Here is a 22,504-nt window from a genome sequence, read left to right as displayed (position 1 = left end):
AAATTGGATAGAAATAAAGACTTTTACAGCAGTAACACGAACTTTTGCCCATGATAGTCCTGGACTATTAGTACTTACGTATTTATTTGGCTAGTTCAAAAAATGTGTTCGATTTTTTGAGCATAGAGCTGAGTTAAATAACTTTTTTTTATTTTTACACACAATGACTATCTAAAGACTTGGCCTTTTTTTTATTATTCAAGAGAACACTGATGATCAATCTACAAGTTTACAAAACTGATGCTAAAATATTATTGATTTTTTTTGTTTAATAATCGACAAATGGTCAAAAGTTACGTAATCTTTGAGCAATTATTACTGTTTTCTGGTCTGAAGGTGTGAAACCATGCAGTCATTGTGCAATTTTCCAGACAATTATGCATTTTATTTGTTTAAATGGCAACAACTCAAGTGAATATATTGTTCAAATCGATATTTAAAATTTATTATTTTATAGCAGGTGTGTTGTGTACTCGAAAAGATGTGGAATCAGGGAAAAAATAGAATAAACCGAATTAAAATGTTCAATGTAAAGTTAGCTATATTTTTGGTTGTGATAATTGCTGCACTCACTACCTATGCAATTATAAACGGAAAAGATGCCCTTGACATATGGTCTGCTCATTGCGTTAACAGTTCGAATATTGAGCATTTTATCATTTCGTGGACTTTAAAACTTTTCAGCGATTCAACTCGTCACAACCAAACAGTCCCACAACGCTACGCATTTACTCATCCGGAGTACAATCCTTATCTGCTTAGAAAGTAAGTGCCATTCGAAATAATTGAATTAAATTGTATTGATGTACTTATAAACCGTGTGCTTCACTCAATAGCGATATTGCTCTCATAGAAATGCCTGATGAAATTCCAATCGACTCAGATGTTTTTCCAATCCGATTTGCCTGTTAACAGCCTCACTCAGGTACATTAGGTATTATCGCTGGTGCTGGAATAACGAGTGAAATGACCGGGACTTTTGCTTTGCGTCAGCAATACGCCCCTACGATATTTATAAGAAAATCAAATTGCGCTACAGACAACCCATTAAGTCTATATGAGGGGGTCCAAGGGAAAAATGTTATGTAGAAAAGTTTCGCGGAAAAATGGTGGCTTTTGAGTACTCTTTCTCTTAAATATTTAGTAAATCAAAAACCTAAGACATTTTTTCTCAAAAACACTAGCAAAAAGGGTTTTTAGCACTGCATGAAATGGTACTGTTTTTTCTCAGTCCATTCGTATTTGTTTAACTTAAATCGATTTTAGTCAAATTTACTCGTTTTTAGTCATTTTAGTCAGATTAATTTTAATAAAAACAACTATTTACCATTTCTGGCTAATGTATATTGGGCCTGCAGAGATTGTCGATTGAACAAAGTCCAATAATGCAACAACGAAACTCGTGTCATTCCTTCCATGAATAGACAGACAATATAGCAAACGCAATACTTGTCGTCTGACTAATCTCGCATAATGTTTTTTGTTTTGATTTCATTGTGTATATGTTTGTGTATTTTTGTTTCGAAATTTGTCCCACTATCTGCATCTCGTAGCCATACTCAATAGAAATGAACCGATGAAATCGAAATGTTTGTAATTATTGGAATGTATCCGATTAATATGTATGTGGAAAAAAATCAAAATTGTAATAAGTTATAAACTGACACGGATGATTTTGAATTAAATTTATTCCAATTTGATTTTACTCTTACAACGATGTGTTCGGCTCGAGTGTTCACAACAGAATGTATTTCATTCGCTTTGTGTTTGGTTTTCAAAGATAACCCTGAACTCTAAACGGGTCGCCTATTTATTTGCTTCATTCGTACGTCGATTAGCGAAACATTCACTTCATTTCATTTTCCAAAACTACGACGACAGTCAAAACATTTAACGCCACTCTCAATAACATACATATTTTAATTACGCTCCGTTTTTTTTTCTTCCCGTTTAGTATAATTGAAATTAAAATTATTTCTTTTTTATAAACTTCTTTTCAGTCTACACTAAAACAAAGCGAATTTGGAGGTGGCAAAGAGGGAATTAGTTATATTCTCAATTGAAAAGTACGGTTAAATAATTTTGGTGAAAGATTTTCGAGTGGAAATCGAAGAAATAAGAGGGCACTATGACAACTAACAAATTATTTTCGATTTCATTCTTTTTGTGTTTTGCGTGCTTGGTGTGCATTTCAAATGCTGAGAACGTGCACTTCTCTGCAGAGTGTAAAAATAGTGCTCAAGGTAATTATGAAAGATGTTCTTCTCATTTTCGACACATTCTATCATAAACCTGAAAAACTATTTCAATAAGTTTGCAATTAGAAAATAGATGACTGACTGTAACTACGACTGTAAACATTAATAAATGTTTTGCATAAATTTACTTTAAAAATCTCTATTAGAGTACATCTGAATATTGTTGATAAACTACGAAATTTTGATTGCATTTTTGCCCATTATCATAATCATTTTATTTTATTTGGTTTAAATAGTTTGAAAAAGTTTAAATTAAGATTTAAGTTGTGTAATAATGTAATAACACGAAATATCGACAAAAGCCACATGAATTATATATAAGTAATTATAACTTTCTCGATTTCATTCGCAGTTATTACAATTTATACTTTCATTTTCGAACAATAAATAGCCTGCGAGGTTTGAGAGTAGAAGGTTATCGCATCATGACCTATTTTAATCCTGAATTCTCTATCAACATAGAAAAAGCGACACAATTTAAACATCTCTCTCACTTCAATTTATCTCCGCTTTCGTATTCTCTCTCTCGTTCTCTGGCTTATTCAATCTATCACTCTCAACGTCGACAAATCATACATCTACACAATAATAACAACCATCATAATTAAACAATATTTTACTATATCACATTCTACTATTCTCTCAGCCGACTGTACTGTACACGAAGTGCGAGTCGTACCGTGTCCTGAATCTAAACAGGAAAAACCATGCAAATTGAAACGTGGCACATCTGCATCAATAGAATTTGACGTAACACCGCGTAAGTAACTTCTTCGAAACTGATCTTCAATACTTGATTTTGGCTTTTTTGTTGAAAACTTGTTGAAATTCATTCTTCTTCAATATTTCGGATTGTGTTCGTATTAATGCAGAATGGAATGCGGATACACCTTTTGGACACGTGTATTCAGTGACGGCTGAGGGTGATTTACCAATGGCCGGAATGGATACAAATGCATGTAATCATACAGCATGCCCAATTCAATCAGGACACAGACACACCTATAGATATACCCTACCGTTGGCAAAAAAATTCCCAGTAGTATGTATTTCAAATTACTTTTGTGTCTTATTTCTTAAACGTCACGTTCCATACAAATAGTGCAAAAATTGTTCAAATGTAATTTTGAACAGCAAAAAAAAAAATGAAAAAATATATAAAATCAAATGTTTGTATTCGATTTTAACATGATGAGTCATTGTTTCAGGGTTTATACACCATTAGATGGGTCCTTCGTAAGGACGAAGACGATAACACAAACGAACAATGCTGCTTTACAACTAAAATTAAGCTCACTAAATAGAAGAACACCGCCCGCTGCTCACACGATAATTTTTACCGGTCATTCTTGTCCGTTTTAATGTTTATAATTTGTTTTTTAGTGAACATAAAATCAGACACTATTTTAAGCTGCAGTTAGTATCTTTTTCTACAGTTATAAATTGGAAAATGCAGTTGTACATTTTGTAAAATCATTGAAATCTTTGAAAACTTTAAATGAATTTAATACTTTTTTTAGTTTATTGAATTTAAATTAGTCATTTTTGAATTTAAATTCAATTAAGAAAATATGGAATGATAGAAACAAGCCGTGTGGTTTGTGAGAAATTATTCTTTGAGAATGAAATTAAATAAAATGCACAAAAATCATCTGCTTCGAATGTACAATAAAAAAACCATATTAAAAAATGTTGTCAAAAAACATTATGTTTTGTCCTAGATTTTTTTTTCTGTTCAGACAAAAATGTAAAACAAATTAACTTTCTTGCGGAAAAATACTAGCAAACATAGCTTCTGAGCAGGGGTCCGAGGGGTTGGATTACCCCCTTTGGAGAACAGATTTGGGAATTAACCCCTTAGAAATGTCATTTTTTAGAGAAAAATATTCTTTCGATTTGCTAAGGATTTTCGCGAAAAATGTGAAGACCTTCTTTTTTTTGCTCTTCACTTTCTAAAACGGGAGAAAATATTCAATTTTGCTAGGGTTTTTTGGAGAAGAAAATCTTTCAATTTGCTAGGGTTTTTCGAGGCAAATGCTCTGAGACAACCAAATATTTGTTTCACATCTCCTAGTCCCATGTATGGTGTTATTGCTAAAGATATAAAAATGCATGGTGCCCGGCATACACTTTTTAATGGACTAAAAAATTGTTTGAAAAAATATATAATCTCTGGTAATTTTTTTCATTGTGTTACATATATCATAGAAACTCCAGAAAAACGCAATACCAAACATGGCATTTTACCAACAATTATCAATGGAATAAGCTACTGTTTTTCTTATTTTTAGTATCGACATGAAAAATACCCACAATGAATATTTACGTTTTTAATAGTTTTTTATTTAAAAATAAGGTTGGTTAAAATAAGAAACAAAGTCGTTTTCTCAAAATCATCACACAGGCATAAATCTATCAAATCAAAAGCAAAATTACATTAATAGTCGTATTTGTGTTTATTCCATGATTTCTTTTATTATGTGATCTTCAAAGTTATTATTTTTGGTGAGTTCGACTGATTCAGGTGATTTGAATCCTTTTGGTTCGTTCCATGGTTGAACTTCAGCGGATGACCATGTTGTATATATAACGGTTCTTATCATTGAGATGCCAAACGAAACCCAGAACACCAGTCTCCATTGGTCAAGTGTTGAATCGGGTATCATCATTCCAACGAACGTTGGCGCTGCTATGCCCGACAATGCTGCTATTCCATTTATAACCGCCTACATACCGATCGTAACAGCTCAATAGGAGAAAATGTCTGAATTGCTATAAGTGTCTTACCATAACAGAGCCGGAATAATTCGGACTCAAGTCCAATATATTCACTCTTAAGCTACTGTAATAGTTGCCATTAAATCCAAAAGCTAAGGCAAACCAAATAACGACAAACGTCTTATTACATCCAGCGTATGATCCGACGATGACACACGCTGAAGGGAATACACTAGCTAAAAACAAAATTAACATCACAAATGGTTGGTACTTTCTTGAATTTACATACCAAAAAAGGCAAACAATTTTCTCGTTTGTGTAACTGTTAGATATTGTCTGCTGATTAAATGATCGCACAGAAAACCAGACACAAGTGACACAATCCACATTAAAGCATATGGCAATGAAGAGTAGAGACCAACGTCTTGAATTGAAAATCCCAAAACTTCTCTCATATATTTCGGCAAATCAGAAGCCAAAACATAAAAAACGTAATCACTGGTGACCTTCAAACATTGCAGAAGAATTTGAAGAAATATTCCAAAGTGAGTCACTGTAAAAAGACATATGAAGCTCTTACCTGGGCAATAATAAGCACGATTATGGGCACACTTGTTAAAATGTCTCCCCACGGGGTCGGTGGTAAGCTTTTATGCCGCTTTAGTTGACCGATTTCAGTTTCCAAATAATCGAGTTCTTCCTTTGAAATGAATGGATGCGACGCTGGGTCATTGGAACATATAATAGCCTAGAAGTGAAGCCAACATTTCGAAATGAGATATCCAAGTTCTCTGAAACACTTTTAATGCTTACAAACACTATAAACCAGATCGTAGCAATAAAACTCCAGACATAAAAAACAACAGGCCACGAGAAATATGATAGGATTATTGCTGATACATAAAACGAAATGAGAAATCCAATTTGGGCACCACCCAGAACAAATGCCGCTAATTTTCCTCTTTCTCTCTCGGGAATCTAAATAATTTCACAAATTGTTATTGTCGTGTTTTTTTAACTGTTTTGTTGAAATTCGATGGTTGTTTTATCAGTTTCTTTGTTATTTTTCACGTTGCCGTAATCGGAAGATTTAAATTCTTTTGGTGCGGTCCATGGTAGAACATTGCCAGAAGCCCAAATCGAGTGAATAACGGTTCTTACCCAAGCTGAGAGTAAAACACTTAACGATGGATACATTGTTCCATTAGCTGCACCCATCAGAGCTCTTAATGTTATCAATGCCCAAATCCCACCTGGAATTTTTTTTGTTATTTCTCGAAAAAGTTTTGATGAATTAAGGCTAATTTCACCTACCATAATAGACGCCGAGAGGTGTAGCTGCATTGCAAATTGTTGCTGCCAAAACACCACCACCCAGAACCCACTTTGCACCAAACCTTCAACAACAGTAAGTTCCTTTTCTTAGAATTCTCAAGTATAACTTGAGCATAGAGTTGGCATTAGTAGTAGTACTAATGTACATTCATTTGGCAAAAACCATAACCAAAATTACGTTTGTGAAACTGATACGAACCTTTGAGCCAAAATTGCGCTAGGTATATGAGTAACTAAATACCCAACAAAAAACGATGATAAAATCCAGCCTTGTTCCTCTTGTGACCAATTGTATCTCGTTCCACTCTAATAAAATGCGTTGATTTGAAATTTTATTAGATAAGATAACTTGGTATAGAATTTCTTGTGTTTTGTCTTGAATGTCAAAATATCAAAACCACATGAATTATGTAAGTGACTCTTTCAAATAAAACATTTAACTGACCGATGTAGAAATGATGTTGTGTTGTATGGATTCAGTGTCAGCTGGGCAAATAATCGCCTCATTGCCTTTATCTGTGTGATTCAATGGTACCACCATTTCTGTAATTGCAACCGATAAACAACCTCGCATCAAAAATGACACAACGATCGCCAGGAAGCCCATTATGCCTGTTAATACACGCTTTGGTACCTCTGAACCTTAATATGTTTTAGAGATAAGATTGAAAACAATGCCACCGACAGTAATAATAATCAGACAATATATTGAACTAACTGGTCATTTGAGCTGACAGTACGTTAGCCAGCTAAATGGACTAAAACAATACAAGTTATTGTTTTAATGAACAATCACTGCTATTAAAACAAGAAAAGTGATTAATCATTAATACAATAACGTCTATTGTTTTAGCCCATTTAGCTGGCTAACGTACTGTCAGCTCAACTGACTAGCTAGTTAAATATATTGTCTGATAATAATCAAAATTAATATAGCTTTTACAGTGATTTTTCGGCCACTTATCTAAATAAAATCACTGTTTTGATTTCCAATATTTATTAACACATCAATTATAAGTAATTCTACACTTGAATTTTATTACCACTTACATTTTGATTGGTGTGAACTATCCATTGTCTGAATCTAAACTGTTTGGCTGCTCAAAATATTCAGGAAAATGTGTTCAATTATGTTATCAATTATCTTATCAAAACAGAAGTCTTTTATCATCACATCGTAATACCTATTTATGATATTGACCCAATCTAATGAGATTCATTCGACGCCATCTGGTTTCAAATAGTCGCACCCAATTTGAATAAAGCTTACTAATTTAACTTTTTTCAACCGTTGAAATCTAGGGGAATTTATCTGTTCGCGAATATATATTATTCGATGGTACATATACTATGCATACTTTACGAATCATGCATTGAATGCACGTATTTTGCGAATATTCGCAGTGAATATACGCAATATTCACAGTGTTTTGATTGAGATGAAAACCCCTATGTTGAAATCATATGCAACTTGTGAATAGATCTTCGTTGTTCCTGTGTCTAAATAATTGATTGACAAACATTACCTTCGAATACGTCCAGTGGTATCAACAATAAATTCGGCATGCTACAAACTATAGCGAAATTTTGATCAGGTATTCTACGTCGATCATTTAAACCGAAATACACTATTAAAAACTCAGCTCAATTAGTCAAAGAAATAATACGAAAAAATCTACCAACAGGATATAAATTGATTTCATTTGAAATACTGACTAATATTTCTACAGAATTGGCTTTGAGAATTATTGAACGTGATTTTGATGATCATATAATGAATCAAACGAGTATAATTCGACGCCATCTGGTTTTAAATAGTTGCATCCAATTTGAATTAAGTTTTGTGTAACACAAGTTGAAGCTTTGTGTAACATCAATTTTATCTTTACAATTTTAGCTTTAAAATGATATGCAATTGCTGAATTGATTTTCATCATTGTCAATTGACAAACATTACCTTCGATATAATCTTTTTGCATGAGAACGAAAGAGAAGATTTTTGCACTCACTGCAGACCGAATTGAATGTGTCAGAAATAAAAAGATTCAAATTTACAGCAACAAGTTTGAATTAATTTTTTTTTGCCATTTTTATTTCAACGGAATTTTAATCAAGCGTTCAGAAAGACATACATTTATGCGAGCAATTGAATGAGGCTTGCATCATTTGATGCGCATCGCTAGTGCTTTCGTTGTGCGTTCGGAGCACTTCGTGCGCTGCCGAAGATCCGAATGTATGGCGACAGCACAATCGATGCGCATCAAATCATGCAAGCATCATTCAATTGCTCGCATAAATGTATGTCTTTCTGAACGCTTGATTTTAATTATCATCCAATTAGGTAAGGCAGAATTTGAGTTTAAAATAGACAATACATTCAGCTGAAATTGCCAAGTATTTGGTTCAAGACATCTTTTGTATATAATAACACTTTGGAACCCTGAAATCGAATTATAGCTGGTTATTTCGCGTCAGTTTTCGCTCAGCCAGTTCAATATAATGTCTGGTTCAATACTTCTCCGGTCATTTGAAAATGAATGGAAACAATTGGAAGAAATTAAAACTTTTATTCAACAAATTCATGAACATTTTAAGCAAAAATAAAAAACTTTCATTTTCAGTTTTAAAAAAATCGATAACGTTTCACGTTTACCGTAAAGATTATAAATTAAACAGCATCTCATTGGCTATAATTCAAAACGATATGCGTATCTTTGATATATACAAAACAATAAAGCCAAAATAATTCGCATTGCTCACAGAATTGTGATAATAAATCGTAATGAGCCAATTTGCTGAATAAATAAACGTAAACATTCCTTTTTATATTTTCGTTGATAAATAATTGGGTTGAATCATTTTATTCAAGCTAGAAAAACATTTTGCGTACAACTTTACTAATCTTAGAAATGCAAATTTTATATTCTTTGCAAAACAATTACATTTCATTCACTAAAGCGATGTCTTTTATAACACGAAATAATCGTTCATTAATCTAATATATCAACATTCGTTATTATATCGTTTATTACTGTTATGCGGTAATTGTATTTTTGTTGTTTCAATATTTCAATTAATTTTTTTTTACCGAATTTCGTGGCAATTTTGTTCAAACGAATGTTAAGTAGATTCATATCATGAGTAACCGGCAAACAATTGAAATTTCTTAAAACGAAACTTAATGCATTGAAGTTCAGTGTTTGATAACAAATACAACGTCGTATAAACATATGGTGAATGTGTGTGTGCATGTGTGCATTTGTATCTATTGAGTTTACACACTTTTGAAGTGTTCGCATTATTAATCAATTTATTCATATTTCGACAGTAAGAGAATTAGAGAAAAAGAAACGAGGAAGTAGAAGACGATATGTGGATGAGTAGTGTCGAATTGTGTGGATGAGTCTTTTTTTTCCTCTTGGAATGGCTGCATATGAGATGAATAAATGGCATTTGTTGTAAATGTTGTTTATCTACACTGCTATCGGAACCCGGTTGATTTGTTTGATTTACACGCACTAGACAAAAAATTCTTTGGATTACGATAAATTATCACTGATAATTCTTTAGATTATTTGATTGCAGCAATGAGTTAGATAAGCGCTTTTGATTGATTAAACACTTCGATTTGAAGATGTTTTACGATCGTCCGATAAAATGAGATAGTTCGTTGTCATTGTCGTGTTTTTTTATTGCTTTTGATGAAATTCGATGGTTGTTTTATCGGTTTCGTTGTTATTTTCCATGTTACCGTATTCGGGCGATTTAAATCCTTTTGGTGTGTTCCATGGTTGAACTTCGCCAGAAGCCCAAGTCGAGTAAATAACAGTGGTAACCACGAATATGGCAAAGGTTACCCAAAATACGATTCTCCATTCGGTTAGAGATGACTGTAAATTTGAAACAATATAACTCTTATCATTCATAATTGAAAACCATCATTATTATTCATCGAAAACTTACGTTTGGTGTCATAATACCAACAAAAACTGGTGCGGCAACACCAGTCAATGCACCAATGCCATTTGTAACAGCCTAAACAGAAATGATAGATGCTCAATAATAGAAAAAAGAAATAAGTGTTTCAACTAAAAAAAATAACCGCACCATTATAGATCCGGCGTAGTTCGGACTCAAGTCTAATGGATTTACTTTCATGCCCGGATAGAAGGTGCCCATGAAACCCATAGCCAATGTAAACCAAACCACAACCAAAAATTTATTACATCCAGCATATGAAGCCAATACAATGAATATGGCCGGGAAAATGGCAGCTGCAATTCGAAAACAAAGGAAAATCCAGTTTACTTTCATTGTAATTTCTTGCATTTTGCTTAAAAAACAAACCAATTGCCGTAAACCACTTCCGTGCACCGGTAATTGTAAGACAATTGCGAACGATCAAGATATCACTGAGCCATCCAGTCGACACTGAAACAATCCACATAACCAAGTACGGCAATGACGAATAGATTCCGTTGTCTTTTATCGAAAATTGCAACACTTCGCTCATGTATTTTGGCAAATCAGATACCATAATATAGAATCCCCAATCATGACCAATCTTTTTAAAATGATATTTTTCGTTTAATACATTTCAAACTTATTTTGGAATTTTTTTCGTTTTACCTGGGCGCATACGAGTGCAATCATTGGTACCGACGTGATAATTGATAGCCATGGAGTTGGTGGCAAACTTAAGAGAGAAAAAATCAAGTAAATTACATTTGTTTCAAATGACATGGTAAAGTTTATCTTACTTTTTCTGACGTTTTAATTGACCAAGTTCAGCTTCAAGATACTCACGTTCCTCCGATGTAATGAATGGATGTGAACCTGGATTGCTGTAGCAAATCACAGTCTACAATTGAAAATGCATTTCATTAGAACCAGCAAGCTGGTGTAATTTTTGTTTTGTAAAAAACTTACGAAAATCAAAAACCAAACGATCGAAACAATACCAAACACGTAGAACACCCATGGCCATGGATACGAATGCAAAATCAAACCAGACAAAAGATTTCCGGCGACTGTTCCGATCTGCAAATAAAAGAAGTCAACTGTAATATAAACCTTTTTCACAAATAAAAGACATTTTTATCAATGAATTTCAAGAAGAAAAATGTATGACAGAAATTAAGAATTGACAAATGTTTTCGTAAAAGTGTGTTAATGCATTCAAACAATAAAAATTTGTTTGCGACCGAGAGAGAGAGACAAAATATGAATTGCTTCTAGCTGGAAAACTTCCATAAAAGTAAATCTTGAATAAAATTACACCATATAAGCAAAAGTTAATGACATGTCTCGTATGATTGTTTACGTATATTTCAAAACACATGGCTAGTACTACTCCGATAATTTGAGTACGTTTATAAAAAGTTTGATGTGAAAATGCCGGCAATTTGATTTCATCGCACGTCGTAAACTTTTTTTTTTGGAAAACATAATTAATTCCATTACTTCCGTTTATAAATACTTGTTATTTAAATGTTTTAAATTGAATGTTGACAAAAAGCGCGTGACATAAAACAAGTTATTGTCATACTTTTTTTTTTATCGAAATCAGTGAATCTGCCTGCACAAAGAGCAGGTACAGAGAACGGTTGATCATTTTTCAAGGTTAATTATAATTTTTGGCTAAAGTGTAAATTTTTCATCAATTTTTCAGGTACTACAAAACCGAAAATATCAAGGAGATAAAATAGTCGGCATTGAACAATTTTAGATAAAAAAAGATAATTACACACCTGACCACCTCCAAAAACAAATGAACCCAGTTTACTTCTTTCTTTTTCAGGCACCCACGAAGCGAGCAAAACACTCAAAGCGGGGAATGTTGTGCCTTCGCCTAAAAGAAAAGCATTTTTCTTAAATTAAATTTACTCTTCCTTTTGAAGAAATAAGATTGAAAAATTACCTAAACCCATCAAAATACGCAAAACAATCAATGCAATATATCCACCGTGTTGAACGGCTAGAGGTGTAAGAAGAGTGAAAATGGCTGTTGATAAAATGCCAAGCGATAATGTCCACTTTCCTCCATATCGTTCAGCAATGACACCACCAGGCACGTGCGTTAAAACATAGCCAATGTAAAATGACGATAAGATCCAGCCTTGCTGTTCTTGGTTCCAATGGTATTCACCACTACCGCTATGGCTCTAAAGTAACAATCAATTCAGATATGAGAAGAACAATACTATTAATGGAAAGAAAATCAAACCTACCACAACATGAGATCCTGCTGGAACTGGATCAGCCATGCATATGCTGTGATTGGATGTACTCGCCTGTTCGGTGTGATTTACTTTGGCTACCATTTCAGTAATTGCCACCGATAAACAAACACGCATTACATACGCAATTGCAATCGCAAAAAAACACATAATCGACATGATTATACGCTGCGGAATGCAGAAACCTAGAACATAAACAACAAACACACATTGCATCATTCAATGCAAAAAAAAATGCATTAAAAACATTTGCAAATATTTGAAGAAATTTTGATTTAAAATTATTCACAGTACTGTGTTCGAAGCAGAGAAAATTAATAAATTGATAAGAGAAGTTAGAATTTGATACAGCTTTGGCGTGAAGGAAAAGTCAAAGCCATTAAATGCCTTTACGTCAATTGCGTTTCAATGTGATCGAGAAGGCTTTCAATTATTGATTTACAATGTTTTCTTTATTTATTATTCACATTTGACACGAATAAAATTGATTGGATGTATGGCCATGCATAAATCTTAACGTATTTCCGACACCAAAGTTTGGGCGTGTCGACAATCACAGGAAAATATAAGTTGACATTCTTTGAGGGCAAAAAGACAGTTTTGATAATTAATTTAAGGTCGCCCGTGAAAAATTAAAATATTTCTATTGCGATAATTTGATTTTACAAAATAGTAATCTTTTTGCTTGGGATCGATCGATGAATTGATTTTAAGAATGGTTTTCGACAGCTGATTTGGAATCGCAAAAAATGCGATGATAAGCCATGGCTAAAATAAATCATGTGTCGTTTCGCTCATTAAATCTCGTGTTGTCCACACGAAATGTATTAACTAGAAAAAAGTTAATTTGCTGTTTTTCCCGCACTTAAAATAATTTATATGTATGTATTGACAAAAAACAACCCATTAAAAATTGAACTGTTTTTTTTATAACATGTGAAATCATTTCCCTAAACATGCATTTGTTATCCATTTATAGTGAAACGAGAAATGTACACAACTGACGAAATAAATAAATAAAATGTCGATTAATTCGAATGCTTTTGTTCATCATCAAAGGAAAATAGTCTCGTGTTCGATTGCGAGCAAAGTAAAAATGAATTTGTAGTCCAGTCGGTTGGATGCTTTGAATAATAGAGGAATTGTTGAGAGAGATAAAAAACGGCGTGAAATATGTGTGTTTTGCACAAAACGTACTTTTTTTTCTTACTCATTTTTTTTGTCTACTACCTACTGATCTTGCTGAATGTGCACACACATGTAAATATTTTTCGCGTGAATATTTTCGCATAGTTGATCTACGATTGAATTCCGAAATGAGAGAAATAATTTGCTGTTAATTGACATTACATTTCATTTGAATTCCCATTTAATCAACTCCATCAAATTCTAAAATACATATGTGATATTCAATTGCCGGATAAAATATAGCAATTACGAATTTACGTAGGTTTTTGTTGTTTGCGGTGCAGCAGTTTTGTGTTTTTTTTTCTCTCGCTTTCGGAATTTGTATCTCGTTTTTGCACGAAAACAAACAAAAAAAAAAAAACATGCTCAATGTATGTGTGTGCGGTTAAATTGATTAAACTTCTACTATTTTCTCACAGCACTTGAACTTGAAAACTTCAACATAAGCATAAATTATTATGTGCAGTGTGCACGATTGTTTTTATTGGGACTGGTTATGAATTGACTGGCATAATTTTCTCTCTCTTTCGCACATTCGCAAGCTATAACTGAATCTATCGATAACAAATAGACAATTTAAAATATGCATTTTGGTTTTGTGTGGTTTGCTTTTGCTTTGTTTGACGATCGAATTCGTACATTTGAATGTAAGAAAAAAACGAAAGACATTTTCGGAACGAGAGATACTCAATGTGGAAAAAGAGTACTCATTGATGCTTCTTGTCGTCAATTTATAATGAAAACAGAGAAGAAAAAACATTAAATATTTATACAGTCGGCATATTGCTAACGACATATTGTCTTTTTTACATTCAAAAGATTCATTCACACTAAACAAAATGCAAAAATGCTGATTAATAAGATTCATCTTCATCGTATTTTAACGGTCAAAGCGATATATGCGTGTTTGAAATTCAAACGTTGAATATGGTTTTAAGTGTTTGCGAAAATTTCCTCATTGATTTTTGCACCATTCAATGTCACGTGAAATATCTTAGGCTGTTTTAAAATTGAACTCAAAATACGCAACGACGGTCAATTCCCCCAAAAATAAAAACTATTTTCACTGAACTCACAAAATATCCAATTGAATATGTATAAGCTCTCTCATCTATGAATTTATAGAAGAAAAAAACGGATAAGAATATAGAGACAAAAAAAGCGAATCGTGTCGGATAAACATAAGAAATTTGCATTTGAAATTGAATGATGTCATTGAAAGTTGCGAAAAAGCGTTGCAGAAGATTGATGGCGTTCATCCGACAGTTTTTATCGCGTTTGCGACGTATTGTAGATCAGATCTATTCAACCGATTTTTTGATTATATTAATCAACTTTTTTGTTTCATTTTGGTACATTTCCATTACAACAGACCATTTTAACTCGAAACACGCGTCAATTCAAGAAAATTCGAAGTAAGTGATGAAAACAGATCGAAGAAAAAGAATTCAATAAATGCCCAATGCGTAAAAGACTTGAAAGATGCGCAATTTTATCTTAATGAAAATTATTCATTAAGCTTAAATCGTAAAGGTGAAATAAACATTGTGGCAATTGTTGAAATCTCATTCAAAATATTTGTCAATATTTATGTGCATAATCAAGCATGTAATAAACATAACAAAATCATTTCAAAGGTGTTTTTCCAATGGAAAAATTTACAACTGTTTACGATATTCGTAAAACTGTTGGTACGAGTTAATGCAATGTTTTTTCAACACTTTTTTTTCGAATGTAATCAATGCGCAAAGAAAGTTTTTTTATGAAATTTTGCAAGTATTTTCAATGACCTATAATTTGACGTCTTTGTTATACTTGTTTTGTAAAAAAAAAACAATATATTGGCGAATGCCACTCTCACCGATAGAAGCGTGAATAACAGACATAAATTGTCGGAATTCTTGGAAAAGTGTTTGAAGAATTGCAAATGGATGTATTTTAAAAATATTTTTGTTTTGAAGTGATTCACCACAAATTTATCGAAAAAGAGAAAAAAATCTCAATCATAAATGTCATTTACATCGTTTATCAGAGTCATTTTATAGCACTTGTCAATTAAAACACTTCAGATATCACCAAAATAGAAACATTTGAGTGTCGTTTAATCGGATTTCATTGCAGCTATAATGATTGCAGAACGTCATTTTAACGATGTCATTCATATTGTAATGAGCACAAATATTTTTCCATCTTTTATCGGGGAATTTATTTTTATCGAAAGTAAAACCATTTCAAAGCCTCTTTGCATTAAAGCTACTCTCGAATGCAATTTAATCTTATTAAGATTTTTTTAATCCCAATATTCTATTCACACAATCACGCAAAAACAAATCGAAAAAAAATAAATCACACAAAACGGACTGCATGTTTCACTTACATTTTGCAAATTCTGATTGCACCATTGTGTTTTTATAAATTGGCCGCTAATCGTCGGAAAAAAGAAAAATTTTGTTAAAAATTCACAAAAATATCGTTGATATTCGTTTGGTACACTCTGTTTCCCAAAACTGTTTTTTTGGCGTTGGATGATGACACAATGATCCCAACGATTCTTCGGTTGGAAAATGTTCAAACGAACTGCTCTGATGAAAAGAGACTTTTAGACCCACTAATTCGTTCGTGCCTGTACGCGAACGGTAAATATTATGAAATGAAAAATGATAATGTTGTTCCAGTGGCTTATATAGCCATGCACGCCGCTCAATCGCACTAAAACAAGTGATTCGCTTTTTTTACGTATGTCGGTTTAGAAATAAATAAAAAATAAATAAACGAAATGCTTTATCGCCAATCATTTTCATTATTTGTTGTTGCTCTTTTTCGTCTGTCTCCCTCTCCTATTCTCTGTATATCATACCAATACTGTAGCGACTAGACAATTTGACAGCCCGAGAGAGATGTGAAGAAATAAAATATTGTGGGAGAGTGTGTATGTGTACACACTCAACACTCGTATAGTAGAAAAGAGCCAAACTAAAAACTCTCTTGTTAGAGAATAACTGAATGCCGTTAATTTATTTCAATTTTGTTCTTATTTATCGGAAACCCTAATCGATATTCACGCATTTGATTTGTTTATTCCTGAAATTAAAACATTTATTACGTGCTTCAATTACTTATTATGAGTTGGCATTGACAAATTTTCATAACAGATCTTGTTCACATGAAGCATAAAAGTTGCTTTTTAATTGGTTTTATTGAGATCATATTACGTTCGAACGTAATACGATGAATTTACAAAGTTGGCTTTTGTAAATGAGACTTATTTGATGAATTCTATCTGTTTACTTTAGATCTCGGGCTGTCATGAGCAACTGCAAAAAGACGAAACATATGGCTATTGATTGAGTTTGATAAACATATGTGTGTTTCCGACAGTGGAAGTGCGCTGCCTTTTTTTGCTTCCACAGCAGACTTTCTGGGTTTACAAACGCCGATTATTTTGTTGACACTTTTATAATACTTTTATATACATGCCGTTATCGAATGCTAATTGTCGAACATTATTATACATTTTTCAATTATATCATTCAAACTTTCAAAATAATTTTATCTCGAGCATTTGGAGTGGAAAAAACTTACTTCCGATCTATAGCTTGAAAAGTGGATACTTCATATATGAAGTATGTATGGTATCCGTTATTTTATCTCAATATGCTCTCATCAACTGTAGTGTTGAGTATCATCTCAATTAATGACGTTTCATTACAATTGTTTTCCTTTTTTTTTATCGTTTATTATGGAAAAGGTATGTAATATGGCAAATATCAGGTAATTGCAATAATTCGATGGTCTTTCATTCGATCATGGCATTTTCATCGTTGATTCAACAGAATCACGTGACGCAATTTTTAGCCAAAAAATTCATTTTGTTTAAATTGCTTCTTAGAAACATAATAGATTTAATATTGAACATTTACAAACTTTTACAAACTCTTACATATGAATATTCATGTGGATGTGCTTATTCTGACTACGGCAACCAATTCAAGCTACTTATAACTCGTTCAAAGAGTTTTTGCTAAAAACGGACTTATCCATATTCACCGAAAAAACTGTCAATACAATCTTATATTTTTATAACACAGTTGTGAGTTCGCCCTTAGCATTTCAGAACATTTGTTATTTTGAAGATCATCAAGTGTCTCACTTGAAAGTCAAGAGCTACTTGACGGCTTGTCTTTTTTATCGTTTACAAAAACGGTTTGCGTTATTTAATGTTTTATGTAGAATTTGAACGTAGTCACGAAATTCGTGATTCGGATTAATAATAATTGAATTCGTTTTTATTGAAATTTTATGAAAATGATGTTATCGTCAAAGTTTATAAAAATAAATTTCAAAGAATTCAAATATCCGGCGTCCGTAAACCATTGGGAAGAGTGTACATTTTTGGTCGGAATCTTTTTTTCTTTCATTTTAAATTATTGTTCGGTTGATTGATATAACAATTGATTTTTTTTACTCTCTCATTGTTACTCTTTCGTCAAATAATAACTAGTTTTTTTTTTTAATTTGTAAGTAACCGTTAAACCGGTCAATCCGCACGTGTTTGCGGAACTATTGACATGGGTGAAACATGTTTTAAACATTTGCATGCAACCACATATCGAGAAAAAAATATCGGTCAAATGTTCAATGTCGTCACATGATACAAATAGATTATAATGATGGCAAATGACCTTTAAACGAAATTGCCATCCTAAAATTCTTAAAATAATGTGATTACGCATCAATTCTACTTACAAATCACAATTTTTGAGTTAAATGAAGAGTGTTCATTCAATACAATCGAATGTTTCACACATTTTGAGTACGAGCCTTAACAATCGTCAATAATTTTTTTATCAGATTGCTTTTATTGCCTACTTACGCATCTGTTGTCATTTAAGCTACGGTGATAAAGATATAAAAAGAAAAATGTATATCAATGAGTGCAATGTCATTTTTCTCAATGGCAATGTTATGTTATCACCCATTTTTATGAATTAAACAGTGAAAAAATATCTTTATGTCTTCCAAATATAAAATCAGATAATGTTACAACTGATAAAAAAACAAGTGATAGAAAAATTCATCTGATGACGTTATGGGGCGTTTCGCTTTTTTCACATTGTTGTGCATCTTTTGAATGCAAGTCGTGTAGAATTAAAGAAAAATATCATCATATGCATTAAATTGGGCTGTGTACTTATTATTACACCATGACTCAAATTTTAAGAAACAAAGTATCTTCGTTTCGAATAAATGTCGGTAGTGGTCTTGGTTACATTTCGAAATCCGATATATGCCCAATTTTCATTGAAGGTCAACATAAAAAAAAATCGATCTACTTCCATTCCCGATGTTCTCATTTTAGATCATCAAATAAATTGATCGTACCCTGAACTTGTGCATGATGCGTAGAACTCATTGTCAACAATATTGAATCGCCGAATTTTGATTATCTTCATAGGCTTTTTCATTCGCCAAACAGTTTTGCAATCAACAAGCAATTTAAATTTCGATTTAATACAAAAACATTCATACACAATAATAATAATAAAACAATAGAATTTTACTGACAACTCTGCCATAATTGAGACTTATATTCATTTCATGTTTAGTAATTTTATGTAATCATGTGAAAAAGAGATATGTGTGTTGCTTCTTGAAAACAAAAATACCAAATAACATATATCAATAATAATAGAATACATCATACATATCGAAATGACAGAATATGCTGAACAGTTTCTTCAACTCTGTTAACTATTTGCGAGTGTTCACGCATTTAACTTGGCCTTATTTGTTAAAATTATAAATGGTATTCATTTGCTCCAAGTCTATATATTTTAATTTTTCGGAAATTAGATCGTGCTGTTCACATGACATGTTCAGTTGAGTGAAACACGAAACGCGTTCATAATTTGTTGATCCCTAGTCCATAAAGTTTAAAAAATTTATTCTTCACAAAATTATTGCCCGCCATTAAACGAATGAACGAACGATTGTCCTCAAATGAATTCGGTATTTAAAATGGCATTTTGAACGAGACAAAATGTGTAAATATATAAATAAAAATGTAAAGAACACGAAAAAAAATTCTCCGCACAAAAACGGCGCTTCAATTGTTACAAATTAATAAAGTTTTTTTTGTTTTCATTTATTTAAGCGTTAACTAATGAAGTGAGTAGAATTTTTGCTCGCGAATCAATTGACGGAAAAAAAAGTGGCGATGATAAAACCAAATTAAACTGCCATTTTCTACATTTATATTTTATATTCTCGACCATTCGATTCGAATTGCGACAAGCACATATGTTTGCTGAATTGCCTTTTTATTAATAATATTGCAAAAGGATGCTGAACCCAAGGCTTTAAAGCGGTTTTTTCTAGTTTTCATTACCATTCGTTCATGTAAATATGAACCAATTTACAAGGAAATTTGGGACTCAAACGGCCATAAAACAATTAAAAACTATAGCTCTCTACAAATGATTCAGTTCATTAAAACATGAAAACCACGCGCAAATTGTGTTTTACTCTTCATTCTGTACGTAATTGGGGAAATTTGTTTTGAGCAACATTTTTCTTGGAAGTGTACAAGAACAGCATTGACAAATAAATGGACAAAGATTTGAAACAAATTCAAAAAAAAATCGGATGTAAATATTACGTTCAAATGATGACGTCATTTAATGACGTGAATAGAATGTTCAAAGAAAAGATTTAGTATACTCATCAACTGCTTTGATTTGATTTCAATATACTTCAAAGACATATTTGAAAGTGCTGCACGCGCTGCAATGTTTATCAATTGTGGTGAATGAAGGACGCTAATCAATCATATGAAAGCAATTTGACATAATATGACAACAGATTACTCGTTTTCTCTCAACTCTGATCTTTTCTTATCTCTTTCACTCACTTTAAACTTTATATTTTGATTTTTTCCCCTTTATCAATGTAATTAAATTCATTTAAGAAAGTGAATAAAAGTGTGTAAAATATATCAAAATGCATATAACATTGCGTTTTAGCTACTTTGTGTCGTTACTGGACCAAATATATAACATTTACAGTGGAACAAGAATTATTCACCCCGCCAGTAGTCTAATTTATGAAAATCGAAAGCGTACGGCTTGTACAATACTTTACGTTTAAAAGCGCTTTTCTTTTTTAATGCAATAGAAATGAACGTTTTTTGAAAGTGGTAAACGTGTTCGAACATATTCAATATAAAAACATTAGTTTTGAGCCGAACGCGATCGATTTTTATGAATTGGACTCCAGATGTGTGTTGGCACCATTTTAAAGGTAATGGTCCAGATTGAAAAGATTTTATCCATAAAATTCTCCAAAAATATTTAAAACGAATGAAACTGAATGCCAAAAGACATCATATAAATGGGAATTTTTAGTCATATAAATCCGTTGGAGCCGTTAGTGGTCATTTGAAATGACGATTAATTCAGAGACGGATCATTGGAGTTCTACTGTCTATAGTAATTGATAATGTGATGTGATTGTAGCCAATATATCAACTGATTTATTGTAAAATGTTCATATTAGAGGAATGTATGACAATAAAAAAATTATTGGTCTAGACTTTTTTGGTAATGTTTTTCAATTAAATTTATTAGTGTGAAAATAGAACAAAACAAAACTGCTAAAACCAAACATAAAAATATGGTGGAACAAACAACAAACCAAACAACCAAAAACGTTCAATAAATAAAAATAGTACTCAACCTATATAGATGATTGATTATTAATAATTTAATAAACAATGTCCTTTATCGAGAGTAATAGTCGAAATAAAATGAATTAAAATACACATTTTTTAAATTTTAAATGCAATAAAAATTGAGTATATATCTCACGGAAATCATAAATAAGGAAAGAGCGAGAAATAAAGAGATAACTCTCTGTTTATATTAGAAGAGATAACTCTCTCTCACGTGAAATGAATAAAATGCTCAAAGTGAAGAAAACGCTCAAAATAAAAAAAACTGCTCAATTCGAACTTGAAAAAAGCTTTTTTTCTCCAAAACTTGATAATTGTCAAATCCAATTAGACAATATCACATGGTGTCTTTGTCAAATGTACTGACATTCGTGCTGATATCGATCGTATGACATGAAGTTATCGTCAAGCTATGATGTATATTCTCTTGTTATTCTGTTTATTCAAATTATCAGAGAATGTAGTAAAAGTGATTAAAGGAAAAGAATTACTTGTCGAAGAAGAAACACAATTAAGTGGCTCTTTTTACGGTTTAACCAATTTTATTTCCTTGATTTATGTTACCAAACTGAAATATGCATAAAAAAGTGTAAAAGAAATACCATCTTTACATTGATGCATGAAACAAAGGACTTGAACATAGTCAGAGCCAACGATCCGTATTTTCAGCCAAATGTTGTACATTTAATCAAATCATTTGGAACACGAATGCGAACAAATGTTACGAATTTGATTTAAACTGAATATCAACTAATCGCATGCCAACCAAACAATTGTCTCTATTGATGGGTTATTCGGAAAAGTGTAGAAAGAAAGGGAACCACGACGAACGATAAAAAAAACCCACAGCCAAATTTGCTGTAATTGCAAAATTGATGAACAGGCGACAAAAAATGTTCACATTTAATTAGAGCTCTCGCGAAAAATATTTTCATGTATGTATGTTAATTGCTCTGTCTCTCCTTTTTCCTCAATGCCAGGCAATCCTCTTGCGCAATCGCTATCGGTGCACACACGTATATCGTTGATATATGTTC

General features: G+C 32.2%; 2 protein-coding genes across 3 annotated transcripts; one reads left to right on the top strand and one right to left on the bottom strand.

Moving 5' to 3' along the window:
- The first annotated feature begins 1,802 nt into the window (after positions 1-1,802).
- LOC116341015 (MD-2-related lipid-recognition protein-like) lies at positions 1,803-3,682 on the top strand. Of its 2 annotated transcripts, XM_031767842.1 has the most exons (5): positions 1,803-1,825; positions 2,001-2,243; positions 2,905-3,018; positions 3,131-3,300; positions 3,467-3,682. In XM_031767842.1, the coding sequence occupies exons 2-5, from the start codon at positions 2,129-2,131 to the stop codon at positions 3,560-3,562; spliced, it is 495 nt and encodes a 164-aa protein (XP_031623702.1). In that variant the 5' UTR covers positions 1,803-1,825; positions 2,001-2,128; the 3' UTR covers positions 3,563-3,682. The 2 variants fall into 2 exon arrangements, with proteins under 2 accessions (XP_031623702.1, XP_031623701.1); XM_031767841.1 differs by lacking the exon at positions 1,803-1,825 and having other exon boundaries at positions 1,887-2,243.
- A 1,008-nt stretch (positions 3,683-4,690) lies between these two features.
- Positions 4,691-16,407, bottom strand: LOC116340648. Its single transcript, XM_031767243.1, has 22 exons — positions 16,116-16,407; positions 12,542-12,735; positions 12,232-12,475; positions 12,062-12,162; positions 11,241-11,351; positions 11,072-11,172; positions 10,941-11,007; positions 10,659-10,875; positions 10,419-10,585; positions 10,275-10,346; positions 10,008-10,201; positions 7,833-7,911; positions 7,362-7,395; positions 6,757-6,953; positions 6,511-6,617; positions 6,291-6,373; positions 6,138-6,229; positions 5,790-5,954; positions 5,557-5,724; positions 5,266-5,482; positions 5,046-5,212; positions 4,691-4,984 (listed from the first exon to the last, which is right to left on the bottom strand). The coding sequence occupies exons 1-22, from the start codon at positions 16,138-16,140 to the stop codon at positions 4,715-4,717; spliced, it is 3,072 nt and encodes a 1,023-aa protein (XP_031623103.1). The 5' UTR covers positions 16,141-16,407; the 3' UTR covers positions 4,691-4,714.
- Positions 16,408-22,504: the final 6,097 nt, after the last annotated feature.

Source organism: Contarinia nasturtii, unplaced genomic scaffold, assembly GCF_009176525.2.
Source record: "Contarinia nasturtii isolate CC-2019 unplaced genomic scaffold, AAFC_CNas_1.1 Cnas_scaffold_695, whole genome shotgun sequence".
Lineage (NCBI taxonomy): Eukaryota > Metazoa > Arthropoda > Insecta > Diptera > Cecidomyiidae > Contarinia > Contarinia nasturtii.
Note: the sequence above shows the minus strand (reverse complement) of the source record. Positions and strands in the feature narration are given on the sequence as shown.